This window comes from Pteropus vampyrus, unplaced genomic scaffold (genome assembly GCF_000151845.1).
Source record: "Pteropus vampyrus isolate Shadow unplaced genomic scaffold, Pvam_2.0 Scaffold193, whole genome shotgun sequence".
Classification (NCBI taxonomy): domain Eukaryota; kingdom Metazoa; phylum Chordata; class Mammalia; order Chiroptera; family Pteropodidae; genus Pteropus; species Pteropus vampyrus.
The window spans coordinates 2,035,910-2,049,689 of record NW_011888974.1 but is presented as its reverse complement, the minus strand read 5'-3'; the positions used below and the strand labels follow the sequence as shown (position 1 = coordinate 2,049,689).

Below are 13,780 nucleotides of genomic sequence, written 5' to 3'. Positions count from 1 at the left end.
CCCTTCACACTGTCTGCTCCAGCCAGACCTAACTCCTCATTAGCTTCCATCTATGATCCGGTCCTTCTCATCTCCCAGCTGTTGCTCCTTCTGCTGCCTATACTCAGAATGCCAAACCCAGGTGGAAATGTCACTTCCCCCTGAAGCTCTCATTGGCCCTTCTAGCTGGAAGAAGTGACTTGGGATCTTTAATTCCAGATGTTCTAGCTGTGACTCTTCCACCAGCCCTTTGATGGAACCATCGGAAAGGCCATTGACTGGCTGGATGCACAAGGAGGCAGAGATGCAAATAGGTCCCCAACCAGATGAGGAGAGCAGGGAGTGGAGGCCTGGAGACAGGAGCACTGCCCCTGCACCCCTCTCCCCAGCCCTGTCCTTCCTCCTCCTCTTGCCACTGGGTGAGTGCTGTCCCCTGGCCGCCAACCATTCCCCTTTCTGGCTCTCAGTTTTCCCAGTTGTAAAGTTATGGTGGGAGTAGTTTGCAAATGAGGTGGTTTCCAACATTCTTTTCAGCTCTGATATTTGTCCAAGGTCGATGAAAGCTAAGAGTCTGAGTTAGGGGAGTGGAGGGCTTAGTGCTGGAGGTGAGGGTTCAATGCACACCGAGTATGGGCAGTTTTAGGGGACATTGGAAATAGAGAAGGAGGGAAAAAGAGTGGGCTTACTAATTACTGTTGGAAAGGAGCTGGTAGAATAGGTGGATTCAAATGCTAGGGACTATCCTCACTTAAAAAAGAAGAAACTGAGTCTCAGTTTCTTCATCTGTAAAATGGGTACACTAGTATATGCCTCAGAGCATTGGTGTAAGGATTCTCTGGGGTGATGTATGTGAAAGTGTCTGAGTACAGGAATACCCTGTGCACAAGTGAGGGGGTATTATGGAGTTTTCAATTTCCTACATTACGCCAGTTTCCCTGTTTCCTCCCCATCTCCCAGGCCACACATTCAGAATTGTATAGTGAAGAAGAGTGTGGCTATTTAGGTTGGAGTACCAGTTCTACCCTTTGTTGTGTGGCCTTCAGCAAGTTGCCTGATCTTACTAAACTGGAAATTTCCTGCTGTACGAAACCCTACCTTCCTTTAAGTTGTCCTAATGTTTAAGTGAGCCTGGCCACCTAAAGCAGTGAGCACAGTGCCTGGTATGTATGTACATAAGAACTGAAGCAGAAAGACTCATCTAGTAAAGCTCTGGAGAGAAATCGCAATGAATCTCAAAGCCAATTTACATGCTTAAGGCAAAGCTACTGAGCATCTGCTGAGTAAAAGGCTCTAAGTAGGGGGCCCTGGAGGCCACTGAGATGAAGTAGGCATGGCCATATCATCAGAGGCCCAGAAAGGGGCATGTATATATATAGTGCCCAGAGATTCAGAGGGAATAAAGAACACTCCTCGTTGAGGGCTTTTGGAAAGCTGACTGGAAGAGGAGGCTTCAAGCTGGGTCTTGAAGAATCTGCAGGGCTGTAATGAGCAGAATTGGGTAGAACTGTTCAAGCAGAATAGATTGCAGGGTTAAAGTCCCAGAGATAAAACTGATGGGAGATTAAGAAGTAAGGTGAGGGTGGTCAGAAGATACTAGAAGGCTTTATAGATATAGCTAAGGGGTTGGGACTCCTGAAAGAAAAGGGAGTCTTTGAGAAATTTAGTAGTGGAGTGGAACACACAGATCTGTGTCTCAGGCAGATCTCTCCGGGGTGGCCTTTGGACCAGTTGGAAATGATGAAGCAAGGAGGCCAACTGTGACAGTCAGGGAAAGAGAAAATGAGGCTTCAGGAAAGCAGGGGTAGTGAAGAGGAGGAGATGGTGGTAAGAACTCTGGTGGGAGGGGAGACCGTGCTCCTGGGGCCAGGCAGCCAAGGAGGGGGCAGAAGGGCCAATGCTCTCTTCACTCTGTTTCAGCCGGCGCCCTACAGTCCACCCCACTGCCCTTTCCAGGTAAGTGTCCCAGCTCCTCCCTCCCCGACCCCTGCCCTGACTCTAGGTACTCAAATGCTCAGACAAAAGACCTCTATTACTCTAGATGCCCCCAAAGGGATTGCACCAGTCTCCCCATTTTATAGAAAGGGAGAAATATTATCTAGAAGGGACTCTTCCCAAGGCTCTACAGCTTCATGGCAAGGTGGGCATCCTGTAAGTTGGTCCCAGCAATCCCCCTGGTACCAGCTCAACCCTCTCCACAGAGCTGAGGCTGGTGGGGGGTCCAAGCCGCTGCCGGGGGCGCTTGGAGGTCCTGCATGGAGGCTCCTGGGGCAGTGTCTGTGACGATGACTGGGACGTGGTGGACGCCAATGTGGTGTGTCGTCAGCTGGGCTGTGGCCTGGCACTGCCTGTGCCACGACCCCTCGCCTTTGGTCAGGGCCGAGGCCCCATCCTGCTGGACAACGTGGAGTGCCGTGGACAGGAAGCTGCTCTGAGCGAGTGTGGCAGCCGCGGCTGGGGAGTCCACAACTGCTTTCACTATGAGGATGTGGCCGTCCTGTGTGATGGTGAGCAGAGGCCTGTGACCTAGGAGGGCAGACAGATTGCAGTAGGCAGCGGGGCTCAAGGCTAGATAAATGAAGGGACTTCCCACTGGTAACACTATTCCATGTAGAACAAGGGTCCCCAACATCCGGGAAGCAGACCGGTACAGGTCTGTGGCCTGTTAAGAATCGAGCTGTACAGCAGGAGGTATTTGCAGCCGCTCCCCAGTGCTAGCATCACCGCCTCAGCTCCACCTCAGATTGTCAGGCATTAGATTCTCATAGGAGTACTGGTCCCCGGTGCCAAAAAGGTTGGGGACCGCTGATATAGAAGACCAAGCCAGTGGCTACATGGCACGGTGTGGGGGAAGGGCCGCAGGCTGGCTGTCAGAAGCCCTGGACCCCAGTGGTGCTTCTGGGTGACCTTGACTGAAAACCAGCATTACTCCTTCCATGCAGGATCTTGATTATCCCAGCAGGTCCCCCTTCCCATTTTTAAAACCTGATGATTGGGGTCAACACTGGCCCAAGTTGCACTTGTCATACAACTGCAGCAAAAGTCTCTGAGAGGCTTTGACCTTAGAGTAGTGGTTTTAGTTTTCAAGAAAATCCCTTAGAAGTTTCATTTAAACATAGACTGTGGCCCCCATCCCAGAGTTTCTGATTCTGCAGGTCTGGGTTAGGGCCTGAGAATTTACCTAACAAGTTCTCAAGTGATGTGATGCTGCTTTACAAACCAAAGGAATTCCTCTAGAGCCACTGCTTTCTGGAATCAGGGGTCCCTTTCTCCTCTCATACCTCAGGGTTCCTGGCTTTGACCCTTTGTGTGGCCAGAGGCCTTGAGTGACAGGTACCTTGGAGTCTATGCCCTGCCACTCACACATCTGTGGGTATGAGGATGGAGAGCTCTGAAAGATTCATGTATCTTCCTCCCTTCTACTCTGATTCTTTCCCAGAGTTCTTGCCCACGCAGCCCCCAACCAGGAAAGTGTTAACCAGTAAGGCGCTCCCTACAACTCCCCAGAATGGGAAAGGTAAGTAAGGACAATGTGGGGGACCACCTGAGTCTTAGGAGAGGGACCCAGAGAAGAGCCTCCCATATCTACCCTAGGCGGTGGGAAGAGAAGGATTACCATGGGTGAGTTTAGTATTCTCCTTCCCCACCCTGCCCCCTATCCTCCCCCCATTGTCTGGATAGGGTAAGAGGATTAATTCTTATGCAATGATTTAAAATAGTCAGCACAAGGTTGGAAAAAGTGAGAGAGGTGAGGGCCGGAGCTTAATCTAATGGGAGAGTCAGATATGCACAGAAATGCTGATAATGATGTAGAACAAGAAAATGAAAGTACCCTAAAAGGGGGACAGATAAAAAGGCAAGAAGTTCAGAGGAGGAAAAGGGTCCAATACATCAGAGATCAGGGAGGGCTTCCTGTAGGAAAGGTTGTTGGTGCTACACCTAGAAAGGCGAGGCAGCTTTCACTACAGTCTTAAATGAGAAAGCAGCACAATCTAGATGCTTAGGAGAGCATGGACAAGGGCAAGGGGGTTGCTTTTAGGCAGGAAGTGACACAGTTAAAGCCGATCTGTCCTATGATCCCACAAACCACTGCTAGTCTGTATTGTATGAGGAGGCAGTGCCTTGGGAGTGAGTAAGAAGCTTCTCCTGGGTTTTAGGTACTGGGGCACCATGCACTGTGAGTATACAGCTGGCCTGCCTGGGGAATTGTGGAAGTGCCTTCGCTTTAGGAGGGGATGGGAGGCAGAGCCCAGTGAGATTTATTCCTTGCAACCCCCCACACCCCGCCGTCACCAGGTGAGGGCAGCGTGCGCCTGGTGGGGGGCACGAACCCGTGTCAGGGCCGAGTGGAGATCCTACACGGTGGAGTGTGGGGCACTGTGTGCGACGATGACTGGGGGCTGCCAGACGCCACCGTGGTTTGCCGCCAGATGGGCTGTGGGGAGGCCCTGGCCGCCACTACTAACGCTTTCTTCGGCTATGGCACGGGGCACATCCTGCTGGACAACGTGCACTGTGAAGGCGGCGAGCCCCGCCTGACAGCCTGCCTGAGCCTGGGCTGGGGCGTGCATAACTGCGGCCACCACGAGGATGCCGGAGTGCTCTGCGCAGGTGCGGGCTCCGGGGACAGCAAGGTGACGGGCGGGGCAGGGCGGGGCTGTATCCTATTGCAGGAGGGGGCTGAGTGGGGCATGGGAGGGGAAGGATTGGTATTTCTCAGGGCAATCCAGGAAGGCCCGGAAATTACTTTTAATACCTCAGTACTGCTCTACGAGTGCCTCGGAAAACTCCAGTACTTTGTGGTGAGCTCCACATCTGTGTAATAATAAGGAGTTTTGTTCTACCAATACTCCAGAATTATCTAGCAATACCTCTGGAATTTTCTAGCAACTTCTAAGTACTCTTCATGAAATAGTTCAAAATAATAGTACTCTAGAATTGCCCCAGAAACACTCCACTGTAGACCAAGTATGTCCCCAGAATTACCTAACACGGCCCTCTGGAATCCTGATGCTCTTATAATAATATTTTCCCCTATCTGGCCCTCTTCCATTCTGAGAGGTTTTCTGAGCAAATAAGAATAGTAGGGCCAATAATGGCACTTCACAGATGGACTCCACTCTACAAGATAGAAAATGCTTGCCCATGCCTCACAGCAAACCAGGGGCCATCATTCCCAATTTATAGATGGAAAAGCTGAGGCCCAGTGAGGTAGAGCCATACCCATGGTCACACAGTGAACCCTGGCAAAGTCATGACTACCTTGCTGCATGGTCTCTGGCATGCCCCTAGCCCTTTCTAATTCTATTTTATCTGTAGGATGGGCATGGGGATAATGAGTCTCGCTCTGCAAATTCCTTAGGATTTTACATGGCCCTCTCCTGTGTGCAAGTCCTTCTCTCTCTCCCCATTTTGGACATTGGGTTTCTGAGAACATTAGAGAGAAATGAAAGCATGCGTATGAAAGTCCTGCATAAACTGTGATGTGTACACTCACGTAGCACAAGTAAATTAGAACCACTACTAAAGCCTCCAGCTCTGGAAGTAAAATCTATTGTCTTCTTCAGAGAGACAACATCTTCCTGACAGCCAAAGGCTGACCAGGAACCAGAACCTCAGCCTCTGACCCTGCTCCCTTCTCTTCTGCTCTAGTTCTGGCCCCCCTGACTCTCACGGCACTGCCACCCTCAGCCACAAGAGAGGACTGGGCCTGGCCCACAGAGCCAGAGGGTAAGGAGCACAGCCCCCCAGGCTAGAATGGTAGGGGTAAGGTGGGTAGGCCTGGGAATTGTGAAGACTGGATCTATAGGAATGTGGCCTTGACTAGCAGGCCAGGGCTTTTGGACCCATGGTAGAGGTGGATGAGAGAATGGATGAGCAGATAGAGCAAGGATGAAACTCAGACCTCTGAATAGTTCAGCAGGGTGGGAGGGCATAATGGTAAGAGATTTCTTCAAAGCTCTTAAGTAAAATGTGGGTTGGTGAAGTTGAGAATTGAGAGGACTTGTGAGAGGGTTGAGATAAAGGCTGAAAGATAGCTTTGGAATTAGGGTTGAAACTATCGTTGGGATTGAAATTAGGATAATGCCTGGATATAGGATTAGGTTCATTCCAACCAAGTTTCCTGAGGACCCCACCACACCCATCAACACGGTTACTCCAGATTAAGGATGAGTGTGGGATGCAGGTGTGATACAGTTAGTGGGTCTCAGTAGGTGTCCTTGCTGTAGGCCAGAAGCTTTCCTTGTCCCCTTCGAATGCTCTAGGTGCCCTGTCTCTGCAGCTACAAGAGTTGGTGCCCTGCCTGCCAGGGAGACGACACTGTTCTCCACAGCCTCTTGGGCCGCGGGGAAAAAAAGTAAGTGGTATAGCAGAGATCCCGTGGGGGGATTGGGCGGGTGGGATGGGGTAAGGTCAAGGCTCTGGAGCTGGTGGCTCCAGTCCAGCCCCTCTGGCCGTGGGCCTGTGCGCCCTGCAGGCGGGCGGCTGCGGCTGGTGGGCGGCCCAGGCCCGTGCCGCGGCCGCGTGGAGGTGATGTACGCCGGGGGCTGGGGCACCGTGTGCGACGATGACTGGGATTTTGCTGATGCGCGCGTGGCCTGCCGCGAGGCGGGCTGCGGGCCTGCGCTGGGCGCTACGGGCCTCGGCCACTTCGGCTACGGCCGCGGCCCGGTGTTGCTGGACAACGTGGGCTGCGCCGGCACGGAGACCCGCCTGAGCGACTGCTTCCACCTGGGCTGGGGCCAGCACAACTGCGGTCACCACGAAGATGCAGGTGCGCTCTGCTCAGGTGAGGCTGCGTCGGGACGGCGAATAGAATTACACTGCTGCGCGAGCCAGGAAGTACATTAACCGAGCAATAGGCGGAACCGCGCTCAAGCTCCTACTGAGGTGCTGGCGGGGTAAGACAGGATCTGAGGAATGGGCGGGGCTGAGCGTATTCACGCACTGCAGCGCGGTCTGCGTAGGTGCATACAGCGATGTGGGCGGGGCAAGGCAGGATCTGAGAAATGAGCTGTGCCGCACAAAGGCACGCACTGCAGGCGGGATCTGATGAGGAATGGGCGGGGCCGCGCGCGAGGGCTGTTTGCAGCACTGCAGCGTGAGCAGCGCCGGAGAGGACGCGCGCTCCGCAGAGAGGCGGAGCCCGCCTATCGACGCCCTGTGCTGCTGGGCGGCATGAGCAGTGCAGGAAGGGATCGCTCTCTGCAGTGAGAGTGGGGCAGAACCTGGGGAGGGCGCTGGGTCTGCAGCGGTGAGGGGCGGGGCCCGAGGTGAGAGACCAGGGGCCAGAGATAAATTCCGAAAGTCTGTAAAGGTGGGATTGAGGCGCTTTTCTTCCGCTGAGTCAAGGATCTGCAAAAGTCTAGTAAGCAAAGAGAATTGATTAGCTTTCAGGGAGCAAGCGTTTGATCCTTGGAAGGAATCAGTGGAAAGGGCTGGTTGCAGAGTCCAACACATATTTAAATGTTTCTGTTCACTGATTGGGGTGAGGACATCTTCACCCTTGTTTGGTTCCTCGGGCCTAGTAGCCTTGGCCACAAACGGATAGACTACAAAGGATTTTGCTTTGGGCTCCAGGGTGAAAGCAAGCATAACCACCATTTCTGATCTGTGGGGCGGAGAGCAGGTCTTCAGGGTCCTGTGAAGTCCTTTCTGTCCATAGGTCAGGCTTCCCTTGTGAGGGTAGGAGGGTACCTGTCCTCAAGGAACATGTTCCCCAATGTGACAGCCATCTCTTTTTCTTTGTCCTTGCTGAGCCAGGCCCAGAAGAGCTAGGATTGCAAGTCCAGCAGGATGGTTCAGAGACCACCCGGGTGCCCACTCCTCGGCCTAGGGATGGTAGGTGACCATAGCCCCCAAGAGGGAGAAGGTCCAGATTGGGGGCGAGGGGAGCGGGGGAGAGGACACAGCCTGGGATTACATTCTCAGCAGATTTGAACCAGGTCTTAGAACCTTTGTCCTTTGTGCTAGTCTCAAGTCTCAGTAAGAGGGGTGTGGTGTCCAGAAAGAGGGACTTGGGTTTTAAGCTAGAAGAATCTAGAGATTTCTAGAAATGGAACCAAAATTAGGGCATGGGGCTCCTGTCCTGAGGGAAGAAATGAAAGAATTCACTGTTTAGCCTGGGGATTCCAGGGGGTGAAGATAGGCAATATGACTTCAGAGGGTATCATCACAGTCTCCAGAGAGCAGCTGTGAGGCTGAGGTACTGGGATTATAAACAGAAGACAACGGAGAGAGCAGAAATGGAGCACACAACATGCCCAGAGCATCCCACAAAGGCTTATACATGTTCTGCTTGGAGACTGAGGTCCATCCTATTTTAATCTCATTTGTCTGCCCTTGTCCAATGGTTCCCAGGGCAGTGCTGTGTCTCAGAGACTACCACCCTTTGCCTCCACTCTCTTCCCCTTCCCTGGTCTCACTTGGGAGTGGCCTGACATGAGTCAGTGCCCTCCAGCCCTGGGCCTTGTCCCCCCACAGGACATCTACGTCTCGCCAATGGAGCCCACCGATGCGAGGGGCGTGTAGAACTCTTTCTAGGGCAGCGGTGGGGCACTGTATGCGATGATGCTTGGGACCTGCGGGCAGCCAGTGTCCTGTGCCACCAGCTGGGCTGTGGCCAGGCTCTGGCAGCCCCTGGAGAGGCCCACTTTGGCCCAGGCCGAGGCCCTATTCTCCTGGACAATGTCAAGTGCCGCGGAGATGAGAGCACCCTTCTGCTCTGCTCTCACATCCGCTGGGATGCCCACAACTGTGACCACAGCGAGGATGCCAGTGTGCTGTGCCGGCCATTGTGACCCAGCCTGCTCTGCAGACAACCTCTTCTGGGAGCCTGTTGTGGTCTGCCCCTCTTCCTCCAGGAAGCCTTCCTCCTTTGACAAACGCAGTTCACTCGGTCCTTCCATTCCCTCACCTGGGAAAGAGCCTGCCCCGATGGTATGGTTCTGTATGGGGTAGCCTGGCTCCAGTCCATCAACTTACTGTGTGACCTCACGTGTCATCAGCTTTGTGGGCCCAATTCAATGAAAGCTCCCACTTTCTGCTCAGCCAAAACAGAAAATTGGGGGAAGAGAATGACTCTTAACTCTCCTCTTGGATGAGCCTCCTGTTACAGCACCCCTGATCCTGGCTTCCTGGAACCCAGTCCAGAAGGTTCAGGGAATCTCTGAAAATGGGGTGTCTCCCTACCCCCACGCATTTTGGGATCCCCAAAAAGAGGAAAGCCAGAAGAGGCCTACAGCTCTTTCCTTAGACTACCTGGGACTGTAGAAAAACCTGGGTCATTGCCCTGGCCTGCTCGGTGAGGGCCCAGACTCAGATGGTGCTTGGCTACACAAGGGGACTGGAGAGGCCATAGCAGGGACAGTAGCCCCTCCCTGCAGCTGGAATCAGCATCTCTGATTTATGCTGCCCCCATCACAGAGCCTCTACTTTGCAATAGCAAAGAACCCTGAGGGTCTGTAGCCACTCATTCATAGGTGCCAAGTTAATAAAGCATTGTCCCTCCTGTCTTTTAACTGACGTCAGTGTTTGAGCACAAGTGCATTGTTTGTGGCATCCGGGAAGACTCTGATTAGGACTCTCTAGAGGCTTGGGGATGGAGGGCGGTTCAAGAGCATCATCAGAGAACTCTCTGTAAGCCCATTACATCCTGGAAATGCTGACTCACAGTGTCAGGCCTGGAAGGCCCCTAGAGGGTCTCCTTGCCCATCCTTGCTTTCCTTTTACATATAGAGAAATCTAGGTCCTGCAAAGGAGGGAGGTCTGCTCAAGGTCACAAAGCAGAGTGATGGAGTCACTAGAAGAGAAAAACTCAAGAGGAGGCAGAGGGACAGATGAGGGAAAGCAAAGCAGCATTAGGATTTCCCCAGGGGCTGCTTTTGGGGCAGCCTGTAGCTCCAGGGGCAGAGAGAAGTGGGGGATCCTACCAGAGTTTCTCTCAGCCCCAGGGTGGGTTTCTTGCCAGTGGCAACTGTGGTGTCAAGCCTCTGCCCTCCAGGTCCAGTCTGCATGCTCTGTATTAGTTTCTTATAGCCCCTGTACCAAACAACCAGAAACTTAGTGGCTAAAAACAACACAGATTCATTATCTTACAGTTCTTGAGGTCACTAATCTGAAATGGGTCTCCTTGGGCTAAGTTCAAGGTGTTTGCAGGCTGATGCTCTTTCTGGAGGCTCTAGGGGAGAAACTGTTTTCTTAACCTTTTCCAGCTTCTAGAGGCCGCCTGCATTCCATGCCTGCTCGTGACCTCCTTCCAGCTAGCAATTACATCACTCTGACTGCTGCTGCCACTATCTCAATCTCCTCTTCAAACTCTTCTGCCTCCCTCTTCCATCTTCTAAAGCTTCTTGTGATTATGTTAGGCCCAGGATTATCCAGGATAATCTCCCCATCTCAAGGTTCTTAATTTAATCACATCTGCATAATCCCTTTAGCCATGTAAAGTAACATATTCAGGGATAAGATGTGGACATCTTTGGGGGTCCTTATGCTGCTTCCCATAGACTTTAAACCTGGGTCCTGGCTCCCAGCCAAGGAGCAAGACAGACACTTTAGCTCCAAACTCCATGGGCTCTTGGCAGTAATGACTTTGTCTCCATTTGTTAGGGAGCTCTCTGACACCACCGTGTCACTGGAGAGGTGATGGCTGGAGAAATGTAAGGAATGAATATGCTTAAGAACTCAGGGGGTCAGACAGGGATGCTCTAGCCGCCCTGCAGTCCCCATATCTGAATGTAGCTTAGCCCATGGTCATAGCCACTCCAACAAAGTCCACATTTTAGTGTGCCTCTCCATTGTCCGGAGAGATATCACAGCTTCCTACCCCTGGCATCCCCTTTCTCATCTAAACAAAGTGCTTTCATTGACACTCTCTCTTTTGACCCTCACAGCAGCCCTGTGAGGGGAATATTTTTGTCCCTTTTTACGGACAGGGAAAACTGAGGCTCAGAGGGGAGAAATGACTTATCTAAGTTTGCACAGTGGACCCAGGACTAGAACCCAAGATGCTTAATGCCCATTAATACTGGTTACCACCATGTCCAGTTCTTCCCCTTCCTGGCACATGGTAGCTTTGCACTTTCTGCTCTCCTGAAGTGAGGCATGGCCCTGTGACATGCTTTGGCCAAGGAACTGTGAATGGAAGTATCCATCCAGGCAGAAGTCTTCAAGGACTTGAGCACAATTTGCCAAGTTTCCTTCCTTCAAGGTGACTAATGACGTTCCAAGTGGTGGAGTCTCCACTTGTGTCAACATGTGTCCCTGAGTGAGAGCTACATGGAGCAAAGCCTTCATTGACTCAAGATGGATGTGGACATCTTTGGGGGTCCTTATGCTGCTTAGTGAAAAATCTTTGTTGTTGTAAACTTCTGAGATTGGGAATTGTTTGTCGGAGCAGCCTAACCTAGCCCATCTTGACTGAGACTCTCCTCAGGTTACTTAAAACCTGTTTTCCAGCCTTATTACAGTTTGTTCTGTTCACTGTTTTATTCAGCACGTTTGGTGTTCTATGTGCGAGAGCCCAGTGGCATTGGGAGCACACAGATAGGTACGACAGGGCTTTTGTCCTTGAGAAACTCAGAATAATCCAGTGCTGACTTGAGTGCCCTGTATTCTCCTGAAACTCAACCTGTCCCACTCAGAATTTTGTCACCTATGCCTACACTTGGATTTCCCTGTTTAGTAAGTAGCACTACCAACCACCGGCTTAAGCAAGAAACCTAGGTCTTATCCCCAACAATCCCTATTTCCCCGCCCAAAACAAACAAACAAACCCTAATTAATCACTAAATCCTGTTGGTTTCATTTCCCAAACGCTGCTGGAATTTGTCCACTCCTCTCCATTTCCATATTTCTTAATACAGCTTCACTGTCTTCCTCTCAACCCATTCTCTATACCACAAGAACAGAGAGCTGTCTAATGTTCATGAATCTGATGGTGTCACTCCCCTGCTCAAACCCCTTCCATGGCTCCCCAGTGCTCTTCCTCAACTCCTTAGTTCAGTTTACAATGTCCTGCACAATCTGGCTCTGCCTATGTTTTCGGCATCATTCTTTGCCACTTGCTGCCAGAATCTAGCCAGGCTGAACTACTTTCAATTCCTCTAATGTCTGGGCTCTCTTCCCACCAAGCCTCTGCACATGCTGTTCTCTCTGCCTGGAATATGCGTCACCCACTCCCCTCCTTCCCCTCAGTCAACTCTTATTTAGCCTCACATCTCAGCTTTCATATTCTCCAGAAGGTCTTCACTGACACTATCCCCTCCTGGTCTGGACTAGGAGCCTGCACTGCATCCTGTACCTCCTCAGTGGCAGCACTCAACCCTGCATCTCAGCAGACCGCTAACTTGGCTCTATCCTTCACTAGTCTAGGAGGTCTTGGAGGGTGAGGTCTGGGTCTGTTGTGCCCAACTTTATACACAGAATCTCACACACAGTAGGTACCCAAATAATATTTGCCAAGTATATGGAGGGCATGAGCAAATATTTCTGGGGTACCTGTATGCTAGAACGAACACAGTGCTGGGCTCTGGGGCTGCAGAGAAAGAAGAGCTATAGATCAGGTTCCAGTTTGCAAGGCTCAGATATTACCTTTAAGAAGTCGATGGTAAGCCATTGAACAAATCAATCGCCGAGAGAATTTGACCTAGTGATTAGTGCTATAAAGAACATAAAGCAGGCTGTTGTGGTAGGAATTGGACAGTCAGTGAAGGCCTCTGAGGAAGTGAGGCTTGAGCTGGGCCTGAGTAGTAAGAGGGAGCTGGCCATGAACTTTTGGCTATTCCAGATCCTTCAGTGGGGATTTAGTCTGGCGTGCTGAAGGGCCAGTGAAAAGGGCATTGCAATTGGAGCAGAGGTGTATGCTGAGATGAGTCAGAAGAGCTGGGGAGGGCCAGACTACTCAGGGCTTTCTAGCCATGGGGAGGAGTTTTATCCAAGGGCGATGAGAATCCATTGGAAAATAAATTATATAGGCACCCATGATGTCACCATCTTGAATATCTTCCATCTCATTCAACTTGCTGAGAGCAATTTGCCTCTTAAGATTTAATTAAAGGGATCCAGCCAGGTATCCCCCATTAAAGTAGGATACCCAGCATCCTTACCAAAAACCTCAGGATTCTTAAGGAGCTTAGATTCTGCTAAGAACCCCTGAGTTTAGCTGGTTTCTGAATCTCCCACTTACTTTTGCCTCCTCTGTGACTCTCTTTTTTCCTGGTCATTGATTGATCTTTCACTCTAAAAGTCCTACCAATTTCATGCTGTGCATGTAGCACACCTATCTGATGATTTGGAGCAAGGGCCAAACAACTGAAAATTTAAAATTAGATACCTGTTTTTGAAAAGTCTTTGTGTTTTCTCTCTCTCTCTCTCTCTCTCTCTCTCTCTCTCTCTCTCTCTCTCTCTCTCTCTCTCTCACACACACACACACTCTCTGTCTCAAAACACAAACACACAGATAATTTTCACTGATTTCCTCTAGTCCTAATGGTCTATCCCAGTGGTGGGACCCTCCCTCTCTCCTACCACCTCCTTTCTTCTCCTCCTTTGTTTGCAAGCTATCTGGCTCCCACATTTTTGTTCACTGCCTTTTTTTTTTAAATAACAGCTTTATTGAAATATAATGCATATAAGGTTCATCCTTTTAAAGTATACGATTCAGTAGTTTTTAGTACATTTGCACCACCACTATCTTAATTCCAGTACATGTCATCACCCCCCCTTAAAAAACATAACCACTAGCAGTCACATTCCATTCCCACTCTCCCCTGGCCCTGGCAATCATTAATCTTTCTATCTC

At 51.0% G+C, this 13,780-nt stretch overlaps 1 protein-coding gene across 1 annotated transcript; it reads left to right on the top strand.

Annotated features, from left to right (window-relative positions):
* Nucleotides 1-232: 232 nt before the first annotated feature.
* Nucleotides 233-8,968, top strand: SSC4D (scavenger receptor cysteine rich family member with 4 domains). The gene is made up of 10 exons (XM_011371552.2): nucleotides 233-398; nucleotides 1,897-1,932; nucleotides 2,178-2,483; nucleotides 3,416-3,493; nucleotides 4,273-4,587; nucleotides 5,629-5,706; nucleotides 6,260-6,334; nucleotides 6,455-6,766; nucleotides 7,741-7,818; nucleotides 8,461-8,968. Exons 1-10 carry the CDS (start codon nucleotides 233-235, stop codon nucleotides 8,775-8,777), a joined length of 1,761 nt encoding a protein of 586 aa, XP_011369854.1. The 3' UTR covers nucleotides 8,778-8,968.
* The last annotated feature ends 4,812 nt before the right edge of the window (nucleotides 8,969-13,780 follow it).